At 39.5% G+C, this 17,978-nt stretch overlaps 1 protein-coding gene across 1 annotated transcript; it reads left to right on the forward strand.

Annotated features, from left to right (window-relative positions):
* The first annotated feature begins 9,259 nt into the window (after window positions 1-9,259).
* LOC134878183 (transcription factor Sox-9-A-like) lies at window positions 9,260-13,164 on the forward strand. The gene is made up of 3 exons (XM_063904058.1): window positions 9,260-9,991; window positions 10,380-10,627; window positions 10,951-13,164. Exons 1-3 carry the CDS (start codon window positions 9,564-9,566, stop codon window positions 11,706-11,708), a joined length of 1,434 nt encoding a protein of 477 aa, XP_063760128.1. The 5' UTR covers window positions 9,260-9,563; the 3' UTR covers window positions 11,709-13,164.
* The last annotated feature ends 4,814 nt before the right edge of the window (window positions 13,165-17,978 follow it).

Consider the following 17,978-nt stretch of genomic DNA (forward strand, 5'->3'; position numbering starts at 1 on the left):
CATGAATAATCCTGGAAGAATATCTATGAACATCCCTTAGGTCAGTTGGAAACATTATTAAATAATTAATATTAATTACAAACATTACAAATTTAAATTAGATCACTGCATGTAAGTTGACATGGCATTATATAAAATCCCAAGTTAAATGGACAATACTCAGTTTTATTTATTTAATTATCTTTTTTGTTGGAAATTCGAATAATAAATATCCCTTTGTACGTGCCATCAAGTTAAATAAACTTTTTAGAAAAACAACATGGTAGAAAAGTAATGATATTCATAACTAAGACTGAGCGAATATAGAATTACCTGTTATCATTCGTGTCAATAAGAAATGTATGCAGAACCCCAGAGAGAGGTTGGGGAAGTGGAGTCAGTTTTCAAAAGCGATAAAAATCAGCTGGCGCCTGTTGAGGAGGTGCCTGTGTATATCCTGTCACCGCCAAGGACAAAGAGTCTCCCTAGTCATGCTTAAAACAGGGATTTTCTACCTTCATGCTCACATAACATTTTGGCTACCAACTTACAAACTTTAGAAGGAGCCACTTAAAACCAAATGTCACTTCGAGGCCACATGACAGATAAACATGATTTTAATACGATACTTAAATTGTTTTCCCACACTTTATGTAAAATACTGCTCTCCTTTCCCATCCATCTCATATTATACTTCATTTTTTCCATGTCGTTGTTATTCCTTACTATTAGCCATAACCTTCAACAGTAAATTCTAGCCCCTGGTGGGACTACACACCCCTTGTGTCGCACTTTCTCCCTCCCTGAGCTTGTGATCTTTAGGCTGGTGAGAAACATACAGAGGTGTTCCTTTTTCTTCCTGTTCCATGCACAAATTTAAGTGCTGACACGAGGGACTTAATTTGGGCTTACTGACAAAACTTTCCACTCCCCCACACGCGCACCACACTGGGTTTATCCATCGGACTTGGATCTTCTCCTTCTCGGGGTCTGCCATCTGCCTGTGCACCCTACCATTATTAAAGAGTTAGGCCTCAGTGAGCAACTTCAACTAAATTCAGGTGCGCTGAATCCACAGTTTCAGCCACAGCAGTGCGCTGAGGTGTAGGTGCTGGGTAACTCTAGATTTTTAATTACAGAGTGTGTATGGCGGTGCGATAAGAGGGTCACAGCTTCCTGATAACCTGTTTGGTGAGTCAGAGGCTGTTTGTCGCCTTTACTGAGCCAGAGCTGTGAGAACCGTACAAAACCTCATCTTTGTGTAAATACGTCTCTTTGAACTTCCTATCGACTCAAAATAAGATCTGCCATCTGCTTTCACCTCAGATCGTTGAAATCACACACTTGAGTCACTATTTATAGTCTACCTCAGCTCAATACAACAACATATCCAAAGGAAACAATGAGAACATGGTTGATTTTTTTAAGAGATTGACATTTCCTCTGTTGCCTGTCTACTAGTTTATTAAACCACATTATTTGAGGGAATTCAGGCTAAAAATAGCAGGACACTCGCGTCCGTGTTGTGCTACAAGTATCATTGAGAAGAGGAAATTCACTCCAGGAAGTCTAGTTTGAAAATCACCTCTCTGCATTTTTAGGTTTATCAGATATCAAAATAAAACACTATGGGACATTGTACAGCCTTAAAGTCATTTTACCAATGTGTCAATGATTGCGAAACGTGGATTTACCCATTTACGTTATGAAGTAATCTACCATGAATACGAGCTTGCAGTTATTTTTTTGGTTATTCAATTGGTCTGCTTTAAATCTGCTGAACAACCCTGCATATTTCCACTGGATCACTTTGAGTTGGGCTCAATCATTTAATTCAATAAGAATATACGTTTAGTTGATCTTTTAGAACACTTTTAACATTCTTTGTTTCCATTCAAGACTCTCTTTCTCTTGTTTTCTCAATGATCTCTTTTATCCATATTTACACTCCTTAAAGCGTCGCTGCATTTATCATAACACCGATCCAATAACCAAGTGGTGTGCCAGCTAGCTTACCTGCGGTGCCAAGACACAGCAAGCTACTGCAGGCAGGACAACATTGGGCTCTGCTGCAAATCTAATAAACCAGTTGCAGTTTTCTTTCTCCCACCAAGAATGGTAACCAAGCCGCTCAAATATTAGATCTCCGGAAATAGTGGAGGACAATTTCCTTCAAGCGTAACATAAGAATGCACAAGCCTGGCTGCCGGAGATTTGGGGCCACCACAGTTGGACCGCTCCAATTAGATGGAGCTTCCCTGCTGTGGCCGAGCCAGTCTGGACACAGGAGAACCAGAAAAGAGCTAGAGGAAGAAATAGTGGAAGGGGTGAGGAGAGACAGACGCTCACACAGCTCTGAGTGCTCTGTTATACTTGGCACATATTCCGCCTAACGTCTCTCCCTGTCTACACTTCTGGCCCCTGAATGTGCAGCAAAGTAATCATAAGACAGCAAAAAGAAAAAAGAAAGAGGAAATACAGAGATGAAAACATCTCACGTTTGGGAGAGTAAAGACAAAGCTCCTACTGCTGTGCAAGACAGCTATCTCAGTTTTCTCAAATGTTAATATATTAAGGAATCTATATTTTTTTCTTTGTGGGTCTCATTGACAAAAAGGAAAAGATGCAAATACAATAAAATTGACAGAATTCACTGGTGAGTCAACCTAACTGGACATTTTTTGAAAAGTTTGATTCCTAATTACTAAGTCTGACTCCCATCGTAAAAAGTGATCCTGGGTGGAGTACAATTCATTAAATAGCAACTTCAGGGTTCCATGAGGCTTTGTACAAACCACATTTAACAACTGTTGATTCTTGGACTAATGGATTGGACTTGGATTATTTTAGACATAACATTTTGAAATAAATGGCATTTTTGTTTCTAAACATGAATGATATTGTACTGTAGACTTCCATGTTGAAGCAACTAGTCCCAAACTAAGAATACACTTCAATGATGAGTTGCAAAATTCGACAATATTGAATGCATTTATTTGACCTTCTCCTTTTCTTTTGCCCTAAAATAATATTTTATCAAGAATAGTCTTGGCTTTCCACATTGAAATAAGACACTGTTTAAAGCCCTTGAAGTATGCCATTGTTCATTTCACCCTTGCCCTTTCTAAACGTATTAATCCCATTGCCATGGTCTAATGCTGAAATCCCCAATGGAAACACCTAAGAGGACTGGATCTGCACGACCACACAAGATATTCCCATTTCCACTGCAACAAGTGATATCAAAGGAAGAACTGTGGTCACTGCTGAACAGCTAAAAGGAAGTACTACTGTAGGCCATCCACTCGTGAGCATTCAGCAAAGGTTGGGGGACTGGCTCTGATGCAGGTGCTATCCCCTGGAAGGTGATTAGATATCATCACTCTTTCATTACCTCAGAATTTCTAGTATCACGGTGACTGTGTAGAAAGAATGGCCCTTTTCATCGGTCGTACCAACTAATGAGCCCTGCTGAAAGGACCAGGTTAAGGTGGGAGGATAATGAAACAAGAGAAACGGGGGGGGGGGGGGAGAGAAATGTGACAAAAACATAACACCAGGGATTTGTGAAACAGTGCAATGTGGGTGTTTTCTAAATATAAGTACTTCAGTTTTTGTATTAAAGTTGCTTGAACAGGACACTTTAGTATCACTTCGATAATTTAAAATGGGCTTTCAGAGATAAAAATGTTATTGTGTGAAATACTGTATGAATGAATAAAAAAGGATGTAAGCAAGGTAAGATGACAGGAATGAGAAGGGGAAATGGGGAAACACATATAAGTTTATTTTTAGTTTATGAAACCACAGGCAACAACAACAGTCTCATTTACACCTGATCATAGAAACAGGTAGGGGAGGAGGGCTGAATATTCCATTACGTAGACCAGACCAGAGGAAATACAGGTTCTTTGTGAAAGGTGTCTCTGTGTGCAGGCAGAGGTGCCACACTGACATCATCCAGAGCTGCGGATGGGACTTTTCATGTGTAGCGGTGCCAGGGAGCTGCTATAGTACTGTCAGCCAGCCTGAGTCAGCGCTACGCTCCAGACACGACAGTGCAAGAATCCATTACGGAAGAGAGTTTCACAACTTACACCGCATTTCTGCTGAAAACCACCTTAACATGACGTCTGGGCACTGAGGGAGAAGTACATTTCCATAACATTGGCTTTTCTTTTGTAGTCAGAGGACTAATTGAAAATATGTATTATTATCAAAAAATACGGGTAAGATAAGTCATGATGAAACTTGAAGATTATAAAGCAGTTAAAATTGGTAAATAAAGTTTGAAGTATTTTATTAGTAACCTTTTGATTGTAGTGGTGAGCAAGTTGATTGTATTAACAATTGGATAACATTTTAAAGCAAGAACGGCGGCTATGGACCATTATATTACACCACAATGATATTTTACAACTCAGGGTTTCGCTTAAACAACATCATGTTAGGGTGTAAAGGACATTCTTAATTTTTAATCTGTATTTTAAGAAAAAGGAAATTATAAATTAAGGTGTAATCAGTTGCTTTTTCTGGAGTTTTCAACCACATGAAACAGTCTTTCTCAGTGAAATTAATGAGTTGCTATAACATAAAGAAAGACAGAAAAAAGACGCTACTGCTAATATTTGCGTCTGAGTTAAGCAAGAGTATATGTTTTATGAATTTTGCTTGGAAACAGGGAGGATTTTTTTTTACTTGAGATTCAGCAATCATGAAGCATTTGCAAATAACAGCAACAGTAGGAGATGAGTGTTAGTTTAATTCACCCTTTCAACTCGTCACCTGTTCTCTGTGAAAAGCACCCCTGTTGAGGATACAAGCCCATGATTAGCCTGTGTAAAGACCCAGGTAATGCCATGACATTTTGTCACCACTTCAAGAAAGAGCCATTGTCATTCAGAAATAATAACAGGTCAGGCTCCATTATTAGAAATGCAGGAGAGTGACCTGCAGAGATCACACTCTGCTATAATACCATTTCATTGTCATTTGAAACAACCCAGAGGTCACGCCACCTGAAGGCATTCAGGGTAATATTATGTAGTCACTCAGCAGAGTTCAATATTGGTTGTGCATTTCAGGTGTGCTGTCAGAATAGCAAAAACAGTGTATATAAGGATTTCAGGCAAGCAGCTTCTCAAAGTTTTAAAAAGACAACAAATAAATTAAATGAAGAGAAATATTGTCACTCGTGAAATTATGTTGTTTTGTCGCATTTTTTGTTTAATGATAAAGGTATGGGTCATGGCACCTATCCAACATTGATGATGGTTATCAAGATATTTTTGTTTCACTGCATACCCACATCAGCGTGCATTTCCTTCCCTGCTGATACACTATCAATGAGTGCCCAAGGTGTTTCAGTTTACTAAAAGCCAGGAGCAGATAAGGCTGAGATTACAGTGGCAGTATCGCCGGAGAATGCCGGAGAAAGCAGAAGATATACAAGAAAGCGTGCAGCAGCAATTGCAAAACACTGCTGGTCACAGGGGTGAAGGCCAGCATACATTTGTTTCCTAGTTGGAGTTCCTTAGCCGCATTGCCAATGAGTAATCTGACATGATGATGGAGGTGCAAACTACCAGGTTGATTAATAATTTAATGTTTATCAGTGCAAGCTTAACCATATTATTTATATGGCTGTTATGCGTAGTATTTAGATTGTAAATTTGTAATCGAGTATTATGTAAGTGTTTTCCAGAACAATTGAAGGAATCTGGAAATATGCCTTGTGAAAGTGTCTGCATGCTTTCACCCCTCAGACTTACTGGTTGCTGTTGTGGTTCTAGGCAGGCTATCAGGAAGGTGCGAGAGAGTCAGAGCAGGGAAAATAGGCCCATCCTTCTGAGGGTGTCAGGGCTGTGATAAGTCCTGTTTAAACTAAACCACCCTTTGCTAAATGTGTCAACAGTCACCCGTGACCACAGTTCTTTGATCTGGTTAGGCAAACACCTGAGGCAGCGGGTCCATCCCTGCCTTGCCTTTAGTATTTCAGGAATAAACAAACTGCCATTTCCACAGGGCAGCTGGAAAAGGAAAGTTCAGATGGTTCACCATCAGGATTTTTTCAGATTTCCCTCTGCCATGTCTAGGGCAGTTGGCCCTAGTTGTGGAAAGTCTCAGACAGGTGTTATGTCGGTATTTAGTGGTTGAAGCCACCTCTGCCTCTACCACAAGATTTTTTACTCAGTGAAGTCTTCGTATTTTGAATGGGTTTTAATGTAACATAATATAAACACTGAAAATGCGTAAATGCAACTCTCGCTAGTGGAACATGTCTATTGGATGTCAGCATTTCAGAAGGTCTATAATATTATACTATAGTATTATATTTAGTTCTATGAATATTACACTGAATCAAATCCATCCCTCCAAAAATGAAATGCAGAAAACATGCAACAGATGCTTGCCTTTAATGATTATATTGTTTGACAAAATACTCTTCAAAGGCAACAACGCAACACTTATACTGTCTAATGTAGTAACACACACACACACACACACACCAAACACACACAGAGAAAGTTTACAAAAAGAGGCGGCCTCTTCAAACATTTGCAGTGGAATCTGAGCTAGCTCGGAGAGGTGGAAGACATGATTTGGCAGTTTACCCCCAGTGTTTGCCTCAAAGTTTTGACGCCATGGCTCGAAATCAAGCTGAGAAGTTTCCCAAGACCTGCTCGGCCTGCAGGCGGGCACTCCAGCTGTGTGCCCGGCCCCTGAGGATCTGTGCCCCCATCCCCCTGACCGACTGTAAGTCAGTCTTTAGGGCAACTCAAACCCTCTGCAGTCAGCACTACGGGGGCGCGAACATGCCCCACCACACCTCTGATGCCTCTGTGTTAGCCAGCACTAGGTTTCCTCCTCTACATGTTGAGAACAGTCTTCTCTCAAGCTCAACAATATCAAATGCCAGCAGTTCAGCCAGAAAACTAAAATGAAATGACATGAAATGTTTACCCTCTAATGAGACATATGTTATTTTGTACTAACTTACGGTAAGAGTATCATTTCACATGAGCTGCAACCCTGAGAGTCATCTCAAAAAATAACTTTTCATTGAGGGAAATGGATCAAGGATTTCAGTCCAAGTACAGAGAATCAGATTACTTTGAAGTGTTACAAAATCAACATAATTATACATTTTAAGTGCCTATGATACAAAAACAACTTACAGCCCTTTTAGTTTTTCAAATCCACTCTATTTCACATTTACTTTGGAAGAACAACATTTCTAAAGTGTATGTTTTCCAATTGTATGCAGGGTAGCTGACAGGGCAGCCAGCCACAGAATGTAGTCAACCAATAAGACAAGGGGCAGAAAAAGCAGAATTATCTGACAGGGATATTAGGCTGTTTTTAATGAAAATGTCAGGGTCAAGCCAGACTGAAGGCTTTACCAGGAAACCTTGAAACGCTGCACTCTTTATAAAGAAATATGATATTCAGAGCAAAATGTATATTATTAGCAATGAAAGGCACTGCCTACTGACAAAGACAATCACTGATCACACTTTCTCTAAAACAGTAAGAAGTATATGATAAGTTTGAAGCATAAATATTTAGACTTAATTTAGATGATGTTCAAAAAGAAATGATTTATTATATCTACTATTTGGAATATATTCTTTATATTTTGAAGATCATTTGCACAATCTTCAATTAATTTAACAACGTTTACTGCAGTTGTAGAGTTTAGCTCATCAGCTTTGTTTGATGACCTATTCTATAATTAATAAAGAAATAATAAGAGAATGGATTTGAGAAAAAAAGGGTGAGCAGTCTTCAATGGGTGAGAGGCTTGATATTGCTAAGATTTACTTAACTAATACAATTTCTAAATCATAACGTTGTGATAAAAATAGAAAACTTTAAAACGTTTCATGACTATAGGCCGACTCATATAACAGCGGATTTGGTTTCTAAAATTGAATACATGGATTATGGTGACTGAACTCTCAACAAGGTGTTCTTTGTCTGCAGAAAACAAGCGTTGGAGCAAATCCAGCAAAGTAGACACATTTGATTTGATACACTTTTTGTCAGACTTTAACAAAATTGTTTTAAAAAAACGTTTACATATAACAGTACATTCTATATTTGTATGCACTGGCATATTCATTGTAAAGTGATTAAATCATGGTCATCATCAACAATATTATTTTATAAATGAAAGTATTCATATTATTTATCATCAAAATTGTAATTTATATTTATTAAAATATGTTATGTTAATCTTTATGGTTTTAGTAGGAGATACAGTCTCTTGTTGATTCTTTGTGATAAGTAACATTTTAATTAAAAAAATGTGTTTGCAATCTGGTCTATCCCAAATAAAAGTTCAACTGTCTTCAAATATACATTTAAAGTAGGAACTTAGAGATTTTGAAATATTTTCTGTATCACGCTTTTACTTTGTTTTAATGATTTCAGCCACTCTAAATGGAGCGAGGCTGCCTCCCAAGTTTCTGGACTGTTGTCTCCCCCTATTGGTCTATGTGCTCACCGTGCAGAGCGCTTCCTGCAGACTCCACTGTCTCTGTGCAACAGCTCAACTGCACGCGCTTATTCAGAACGAAAACAGAGTTCTACAAATATTGGGTTCGTTAAAAAACATCCACAGTTTGACAAGACAACTGGTTTTATTCATAAATTAACCAAACAGTGTATCTTATAAATACATCAAGAAAGCAGCTGACTACTGCCTGCAGATAACAAACATAGAATCACGATGTTTGACATTCAGCTTGTAAAGCAAGGTATCTGTAAAACTGGGGAGTTGCATTCAATCGCAAATGAACCGTGTCATTATTGTTACATTTAATAAAATAAGTCAATGACAAAGTAGCTACTATATAAAAAAAAAGTTAATAAAAAAGTACAATAAGTATGCACTTCTACAGATTAGACCTATCGTAGGGTTAATGATAATAATATCTAGAAAATGTATTTTAATTCCTTTAATATTGCTATAACACTATAGTGAAACTATGAAATAACCCTAAGGTAAACTGTTGTAGTCATAATTTGTCATTTTAGCTCTAGGCTCTAGGTATTACGTTTTGAAAGAAAAAAAGTATACCTCAAATTGAAATGAAACCAAGATTATAAGGGGAAAAACACCTTTTTCCAACTCGAGCTGGTTTTTCACCGTTGTTGACTGCAAGAGTTCTTCAGGGGAGAGTCATGTTACGTCTCCGCCTACCAAAAGTTTCCCCCAATCCTTTCCCTTGCCGTCAAACATAAATCCAGGCTTCGCCTCCTGTGTCTCTAAACTCTTCAGCAATCCTCCAAGAGTAGACCTCAGTCACAGTTCTCTCTTAAGTCACAATTGCAAAGTTGACCAAAACATAGCGTTAATTTTCAATTTGCCTTTTTACCTGCAAATTGTGAAAACTCGAAGGAGCGTCAACAACTTTAATTGTTTTACTTTTGTTTTTTATTTGAAAGGATTCAACTCTGCCAGTGAAGCTGTGCGCCCTCACAGCCTGTCACTGCAGTCTTTGGGCACAGCACTTGGATTTAGAAAGAAGGATTTTCTCCTTTTTTCACTGCGAGAAGTTATTCTTTAATTGTTTCGCATGAATCTACTCGACCCTTACCTGAAGATGACAGAAGAACAGGAGAAGTGTCACTCTGACGCTCCCAGCCCCTGCATGTCTGATGACTCCGCAGGCTCACCGTGCCCGTCCGGCTCCGGCTCGGACACGGAGAACACCCGGCCGTCTGACAACCACCTCCTCTTGGGTCCAGAGTACAAGAAAGAGGGAGAAGAAGAAAAGTTTCCCGTATGTATCAGAGATGCGGTGTCCCAGGTGTTGAAGGGTTACGACTGGACGCTGGTGCCCATGCCGGTGCGCGTAAATGGCTCAAGTAAAAATAAACCTCACGTCAAGAGACCCATGAACGCATTCATGGTCTGGGCTCAAGCTGCACGTAGGAAGCTGGCTGATCAATACCCTCATCTGCACAACGCGGAACTCAGCAAAACCCTGGGCAAACTTTGGAGGTAGGTTCGCTTTGCATTCTCAATCACTTTTGCAGCTAGCTGTACGCGCCTCTGTGCGCAGTGCACGGTTCCTTCGATGAAATGCAACACCTGTCTTTTGTTTCACGTAGTGCTTTACAGTCTAGGAATTTACTTAATGCAATTTAAATTATATTTATGTCTATAACTGAGTGTTAAATGTAATTGTTGATACACTTCCTCATTCTACATTTGAGTGCATGAACGGCCAACAATGCGCACATTTCCTACGTGCTTTTTATCTGATTATTTATATTGAAACAATGGATGCAATTATTCCGTAAAGTGTACATCTATGAATGTACAAAGCATTTGAAGGGCTTGTCGTTAATTGGTCATTTTAATTTACAATTCTCCGTAATATTTTCAGATTGCTCAACGAAACAGAGAAGCGCCCGTTTGTGGAAGAAGCTGAGCGTTTGAGAGTGCAGCATAAGAAGGACCACCCCGACTACAAATATCAACCAAGGCGGAGAAAGTCTGTGAAGAACGGCCCAAACGACCCGGAGGACGGCGAGCAAACCCACATCTCTCCAAACGCGATCTTTAAGGCGCTGCAGCAGGCCGATTCTCCAGCCTCTAGTATGGGAGAGGTGCATTCTCCAGGAGATCACTCAGGTAAGGAAACAAATACATATATCAAATAAGGAATTCAAGAAAAATAAAAAGATGTATTTTTTATTTTAAAAAACGAGGATCATTGTGACACAGTTGAAATGAACTGTGTAGTCAATATTTAAAATCCTTTTGCAGACAGCTGTTAATGATTAATGTAATAAAGCCATCATGCATATACACCTGTCAGTTTAGTGCCAACAAACGCGTCCTTCATAAAATCATTTAAATTTCTCCTGGTATTTAACTTCATAACCAGCCCATCATGCAGGTAAATGTGATTTTAATTTTGACTGTAAAGCTAACTGTTACTTTCCTCTACCCAGGTCAGTCCCAGGGCCCACCAACACCCCCAACCACCCCCAAGACAGACCTACCCACCAGCAAAGTTGACTTGAAGCGTGAGGGGCGCCCCATGCAGGAGGGCACCAGTCGCCAGCTCAACATCGACTTTGGCGCTGTGGACATTGGGGAACTGAGCAGCGAGGTCATCTCCAACATGGGGAGCTTTGATGTCGATGAGTTTGATCAGTATCTGCCTCCTCACAGTCATGCTGGGGTGAATGGAGCAGCGCAGGCTGGCTACACCAACGGCTACGGCATCAGCAGCTCCTCTGTCAGCCAGGCGGGCAATGTCGGGGCCCACGCCTGGATGGCCAAGCAGCAGCAGCACTCTCTGACCACCCTGGGTGGAGGAGGAGAGCAAGGCCAGCCGGGCCAACAGAGAACGACTCAGATCAAGACAGAGCAGCTGAGCCCCAGCCACTACAGTGAGCAACAGGGCTCCCCACAGCACATCACCTATGGGTCCTTCAATCTGCAGCACTACAGTAGCTCTTCTTACCCCTCCATCACCAGAGCACAGTATGACTATTCAGACCACCAAGGTGGTGCCAACTCCTACTACAGCCACGCAGCTGGCCAAGGCTCCGGCCTGTACTCCACCTTCAGCTACATGAGTCCCAGCCAGAGGCCGATGTACACCCCGATTGCAGACACCACCGGGGTGCCCTCTGTTCCCCAGACCCACAGTCCGCAGCAGTGGGAGCAGCAGCCCATTTATACACAGCTGTCCAGGCCATGAGGCGGCCCTCAGCACTGACTGTACAACACCCATCACATGCATAGAATTTTTTCTGCCGGGTCCTTTGTGCCACCATGCTACACCCTTCATTGCCAACAGAAAAACATGAAAAGGACTTTTTTTTTATAGTACTGAAAATATATCTTTGGATTGGCTCACAACAGTGCCTTTTGTATTGGTTGGATTTGTGATTATATTTTTTTAGATATAATGTTTAAAAAAAGTGAAATCCTCTGTGAGGATATATTGGTTATAAATATTTTAGTATGTACTGTGTATGTGTTCTGTTCTTATCATCTTAATCAGTGTCATCAGCATCCTCATCATCACGTTTCGAAGATTTAACACATCTGAAAGAGCGGGAATGCCGGGTAAAAACACCCTCAGTGGCCTTACTTCTCACTAATGTATTTTTTGTACAAAAGTAAGATGCATCAGTTTACTGACACTGCCGTCTTAATATACTTAAAGCTTACATTTTTCTTTGAATTTTTGTACTGTACATATTTTATTGTTATTTCCATGAGATGGAGGATTGAGAAATGCAGGTTCGAAATAGATTTACATTTTTTGGCCTTGATATGACAGTGTCATCAGTGAATTAGTTAAATGTTCTACTTCTTATTCTTTGTTTTAGCTCAAAGTATTGTGTTGGAAACGCTATAGCAGGTGCCATGCTATTCTACTAGGGGCCTTACTGTGTTGCTTCATGTAACTGAGCAATGCTTGCTTTTATCTGGGTACTGCCTTGATACCATTGGTGCCTCTGGACCCACAGTGGAGAGACTCTTTCCTCTGGCATCGCAGTGTCAAAACCACAGCATAGTTCTGACTTCCTGATTGAGGGGTTGAAGGAAGTGACCTTTGACCTGATTCTCCTCAGCAGCCAGCAGGTCTGAGTCTGGCGTGCTTTTATTATTCCTACAGCTCCATACTTTTTTCTAACCTTTTTCCTAATTTATTCTTTAGCATTAATTTTATTTGGAAATAACTATTTGCAATTATCTTTCAATTCAGCAGCAGGTAACTGGGACAAAAAGTTCCTCAGTGGATTAGTTTGCTGTTATATGTGGTACAAATTGGTTTATTTATCATTTGTAAATGTTTCCGTATAAAGGTTTCTTTTATTAAGGATTGAGTTATTGTACAGATTACGTATATAATTACACAATAAGTCTTTCTATACAAAAAGAAAAAGTTTTCTCCTTTTCTTTCTAACAAATGAATTAATGAGTATGGAAGTTGCGGCGTTTTTTTTTTTGTTAAGAATTTGCTGGAATCAACAAGATACTTTTTGTTTTTCAAAAAAAGTTGTGTTCCTTATTTTATATTCTGTATCATTAGTTCCCATTTTGTCATCTCCTTAATGCAGTTTCCGTAGGTAAACACGGCATTGTTTTAAAAGCTTATCTTTTGTATTATATGGTTTGCAATAAAAACAAAACCCTGAGAAATATATGATCGTCTTGTGCCGTTAATTCTGAGTCTGTTTTATACTGTTTTACCTGTGTTGTAGTATTTGTCAGATAAAAACTCATATTTAACTCTTATTCTTATAAAATGATAGAAAATAAGAAGATTGTGTTTTAATGTGACAGATAATCCAATTCCTGCATGAATCAGCATAGGTTGTAAAGTAAACCAATGTAAAGTGAAAAAAAATCAGTCTGGTTATTATTATTATTATTATTATTATTATTATTATTATTATTATTATTATGGTACTGGGAACAGTGGTTTTGTTCTGGCTGCTCAGACCATGAGGTCACAGTTCCCTTATTACCACAGCCTATCGAGAAGACGTATGTCCACACCCCTCCACCCGCCTGTATACAGGACAGCTTAAAGAAACAAACTAGACATTGAATATTGTTTATTCATTACTTGCCAAGTAATATAGGAATAGAGCTGACCTTAATAAATCAGCTGCAGTGTAAACACAATCAGGTACTATAGCTTTGTGTTGAAATTTGAGGCTCATTCACAGATGACGTCTCTTTCCTCACATCAACTCAACTGAACCTCTGTCTGCCACCCACCACTGCTCCTCATCTCACCATGATGACTGGACAGTTTTACAAAAATTCCCTTAACTGTTGTTAAACTATATTGTACTAATACCAGTCGGGCAACTTAATCAAAAAAGATAATTATATGGTTATGTCCAAAACGTTAGGAAGTCCTCTGAAATGCCCTAATGAGTTCTCATGGCCACATGAAGAATAAATGAAAGACTCCTTGACAAGTTGTTTACCATACTAATATATATATAGATAGTTGTATATTTGAATTTACCAGAACAGATTTAAATATGTTTGAAACATGTTTGTTAAAGTAATGCTGTGTAACAACTCTTTTCAATATAAATATAAAGATGCATACTTCAGCTAGGGACATGACGTTCACTGACTGGTGACAGGTGTTAGTAAAAGTATATCTACAATATGAACTTTGATTTAAAGCCAGTCCAATGATGTAATGATTATTTTGTAATCCTGGTACATTAAATGTCAGAATTTGTTTATTATGTTTTTCTTTGTTTTTGTTAACTCTGCTCTGGCTTCTTCTGAAACTTTTCCTCAAGCTGCTGATTAACAGTATCGTGTTACATAAACCAGTAAAAAATAAATACAAATAAAACACATTAATATTACGACAGTGATCTTACCACAGGCTTCGACTGTCCCTGGTTAAGAATGAGGGCTGACATCTTCCCCTCTGATGGTGAGGAGCAGACAGAGTGTGTGAGCCCACCCCCCACATAGAGCCCCCCTGAGGCACATCCATCACTAGATCCCCCGCAGCTCAGACCTGGAGCAGGGCAGCAGGGCCTCAGGGCTTAACAGGGCAAAGGGAGGCCAGTTAGTGATGGGTTGGGGGAGAGCAGAATGTTGTAGCACGGGGATCACAAGGAAAATAAACTTATTAAGCCACCTTTTTTCTTCTACACTAAGGAATTATTGACTGAGATATTAAGTTGAAGGGTCTTTTGTTTTATTTCAGAATAGTTTAAAGTAGGATAGATTATTCAAAACTGAAACACTACAGACTGTGAGAGAAACTATTTGAATGGCATTATTGAGTTGATTTGACACAAACATGGACAGTTGTTAGGAGGAGTTCTTATCCGACTCAAACCATTGGCAATCGTCCTCCACATATCCCGATGTTATCCGAGCAAAGTAACACACTGTTTAGGACATGATTGGCTCCTGATGGAATATGTTGCCTGAGAGGTGAACTAGAGCCAACATTTCTGTTCAGCAAACAAGGAAAAAAGTTGACTTTTGTAAACACAGGTCCATGTCTCCTCCAGCTACAGAGAATGACCAGAACATTTCTGCTCAATTGTTTCATACTCAGGTTGTTGGCCTGGGTAAATGGAGAAGTTTGAAAAGTTTACATGTCCAACCCTTCAAAAAAAGAGTAATAATTTAATAAAATCAGGTAATCTTATCGCTTTTGGGAAGAATCAGTCCTCGAAATTATATAAATTATTGTTGGACAAACATTGATTCTAAATTTGCTACTGCTTTAAATGTAAATTAAAAACACATAAGATGACTGTGTTTACATTTACTTCCACAACTTGAAAGTGTTTGCTTGGTATAACATTTTATTGAGTTTGTTGAAATAAAGTTATAGTTTCTGAACCAACCTTTGAAAATACTTGTGAGGTGTTGGCCACTTTCATCGTGTTTCATCAGAATAGTGTCACGTGTATCACCCAAACAGGGAATGACATCAGGATTGAAGCTTTTCTTGTGTGAGACCATGGTGACTCATTTGTTGGGCTTTTCTGTGCCGACAGCCTTGCCCAACAGCAGCCCAAACACAACGATACATTTAATTTGTTCCACACAGCAGCTGATGAAGAGTAATGGTAATGTGTACAGCAATAACAAGAGATGTCACTTTGCTTAAAATTTAACCCATGATTTTAAAACATCTGTGTATTCTGGAAGACACCCACTATAGGCCATTGCTGTAAATCTGTTTTAAAGATAAAACCAGGCAGGACAAATAAAAAGCATCCTTTCTAAACCATGTGCCACAGATTTCTGACTTATACTTGCAAAGTCTTGGCAGTGGCGGAGTGACCCAGCCAATGAGTGGCTGGGGGCTATGATTGGGACTGCTCCCCTCCGAACAGCAGGAGTGCCCTGATGAATGTTTCCAAGAGGGATCGGAAACAAGACCACATTTTTCTTTCTTTTTTTTTTTTCAGACAGGCCTTTCCATGGGCAATTTTCCCAGGACGACCCCATTATTATTCCACAGAGACGTCTGCCCCCTCCGAACCCTATGGGTGGTCTTTCTGAAGGCAAAAGGAAGAGGAAAAGAAAAGAAAAAGGGGAAAAATGTGGTGATACACCCACTGAGACTGGACAACAATAAAATACACAACAAAGTAAAATAAGATGAAGAGGCAAACAGCAGTCTGACATATTGCAAGCTAAATCAACACTAATGTGTAGACTGTCGAGTGTGTATGTGTTGCCTTTTGCAGTATAACAACAAAAAACTGTTTATATCAAGGCAAAAATACATTATTTCAAACATAATCTCATAAATATTTGGTCAAGTTTATTATACTTTGTGTTTTGGTTCAAATGTTAATATTCCTCTGTTTAGATTAGCTGCAGGGACAGTTCCAATTGACCACCACACTGAGTTGCTTTTAAATTGTCCAGTCCATAAAATCCTTTCTTATAGCAATAAAAAACATCCAGTGGAGGAAACCCTTGCTAAATCACAGAGAAAAGACAAGCTGACCACAAGGCCGTTTCCATGGACGCTACACCCTCAGCTGAAAAACTGCCATGTGCTAATTCAAGTTGGGAGTATAGGGAGGGCACATTTCCTACATCCTGAAGCATTTTGATTATTGTATACATTAAAACAGAAGAGTTACCTGAACAACAGTCATCAGTGTTGACTAACTCTCGGGGGAATTTTATTTATTTAAGTTTACAATCCCACTTGCCACTGTTTGATTTTGCTCCCTGTTTGAGTAGACTTAGGAAGTGAGACTTTGCCCCCCAGCCATCCATCTTACTTTGGGCCCATGAGGACATCAGCCTGTGCCAAGAGGCCGAGCTGGGCCAGGCTGCTGGAACCCTTGGTGAGCTCCCTGCCTTTGTCTAAGGATGTGGAAGAAACATGGCACCGGCCCGAGGTCAGCGTCACAAAATGATATTACCATAATCCCATTAAGTGTGTCTGAGGCCTCATGAGCTCCAGCTCAGTCTGGGAAGAAGGTAGGTTAGGGCTGGCAGTGGGTGGGTTTGTGCCTAAAGAACTCAGGGGATACTATGAGATTGTGGCTTACCTGCACTTTAAAGCTTAGCCAATTTGACTTTGTTGGCAAATAATGTAAAGATCTATTATAAACTCAGATATTACTGTAGGCCTTATTTCAACATTGTACACAACATTTTCTATGACAAACATATACTGCATAAAGAAGAAACTACATTTAAAGAACATATAAATGTGCCAAAAATAAAGCCAACTCTCCACAACTCAAGCAAAAGGCCCAAACAAGAGGATGGATCGAGTAAGTTTGTCTTCAAGCTTTACATAATCAAGCTTTCTCATCCTTATCTTTAGTATCCCCCTTGCCTTAGAAAAGGATTCTCTTAAAAAAATGAGATTTCCATCCAACACTGCATTTGTTTCCAATTAAAACATAGCGAGAAAAGTTTGGTCTGTCCAACCAACCACGGATACAGTAGTTTGTCTTTGCTAATTCCCTTGTCTGTACCTGGTAAATCTCCACAGACCATATCGTTTTGCAGTGCAGATGCCCATTGGGCAAATGTTTGAAAGGATGCAAATCGACATGTCAGCAAAACTGATACTATTCTCACAGGGCATGGAAGCTGAACGTAAGCCGGGCTCTGGCAGTTGATCCTTAAAGCAAAACCCGTAGCTGTAACACATATGGAGAGATTATGTGACGTGCCAAATAGGAATGCAGCAGAGTTTCTGTGTTGTTTCATTCCTTTAAATTGTGACCACAGTTGTGATCTTATTTTCTGCCAAGAATTCTAAACTTTTTATTTTATTTGTTCAGCTTCTGACTTCTAAACAAGAGGACTCTTGTAAAGTTTCTCTTTGCTTTGGGTTATAATTATCGTTCATGTTCGTCCTCTACTGGATAACAGCGTTAAAAACAATGTCAATAGAAGACTTCAAAGCGAGAATGGGAAGGGTCTTATCTGCTGTGCGAGTGTATGTATTAGTAATGTGTGAGTGTATTTGTGT

Source organism: Eleginops maclovinus, chromosome 16, assembly GCF_036324505.1.
Source record: "Eleginops maclovinus isolate JMC-PN-2008 ecotype Puerto Natales chromosome 16, JC_Emac_rtc_rv5, whole genome shotgun sequence".
Lineage (NCBI taxonomy): Eukaryota > Metazoa > Chordata > Actinopteri > Perciformes > Eleginopidae > Eleginops > Eleginops maclovinus.

Bases quoted from the DNA above. Each gene is read 5' to 3' on its own strand.
- LOC134878183 (XM_063904058.1), top strand. From the start codon at position 9,564: ATGAATCTACTCGACCCTTACCTGAAGATGACAGAAGAACAGGAGAAG. The intron at 9,992-10,379 runs GTAGGTTCGCTT...TAATATTTTCAG, and splicing joins ACCCTGGGCAAACTTTGGAG to ATTGCTCAACGAAACAGAGA. The intron at 10,628-10,950 runs GTAAGGAAACAA...TCCTCTACCCAG, and splicing joins TTCTCCAGGAGATCACTCAG to GTCAGTCCCAGGGCCCACCA.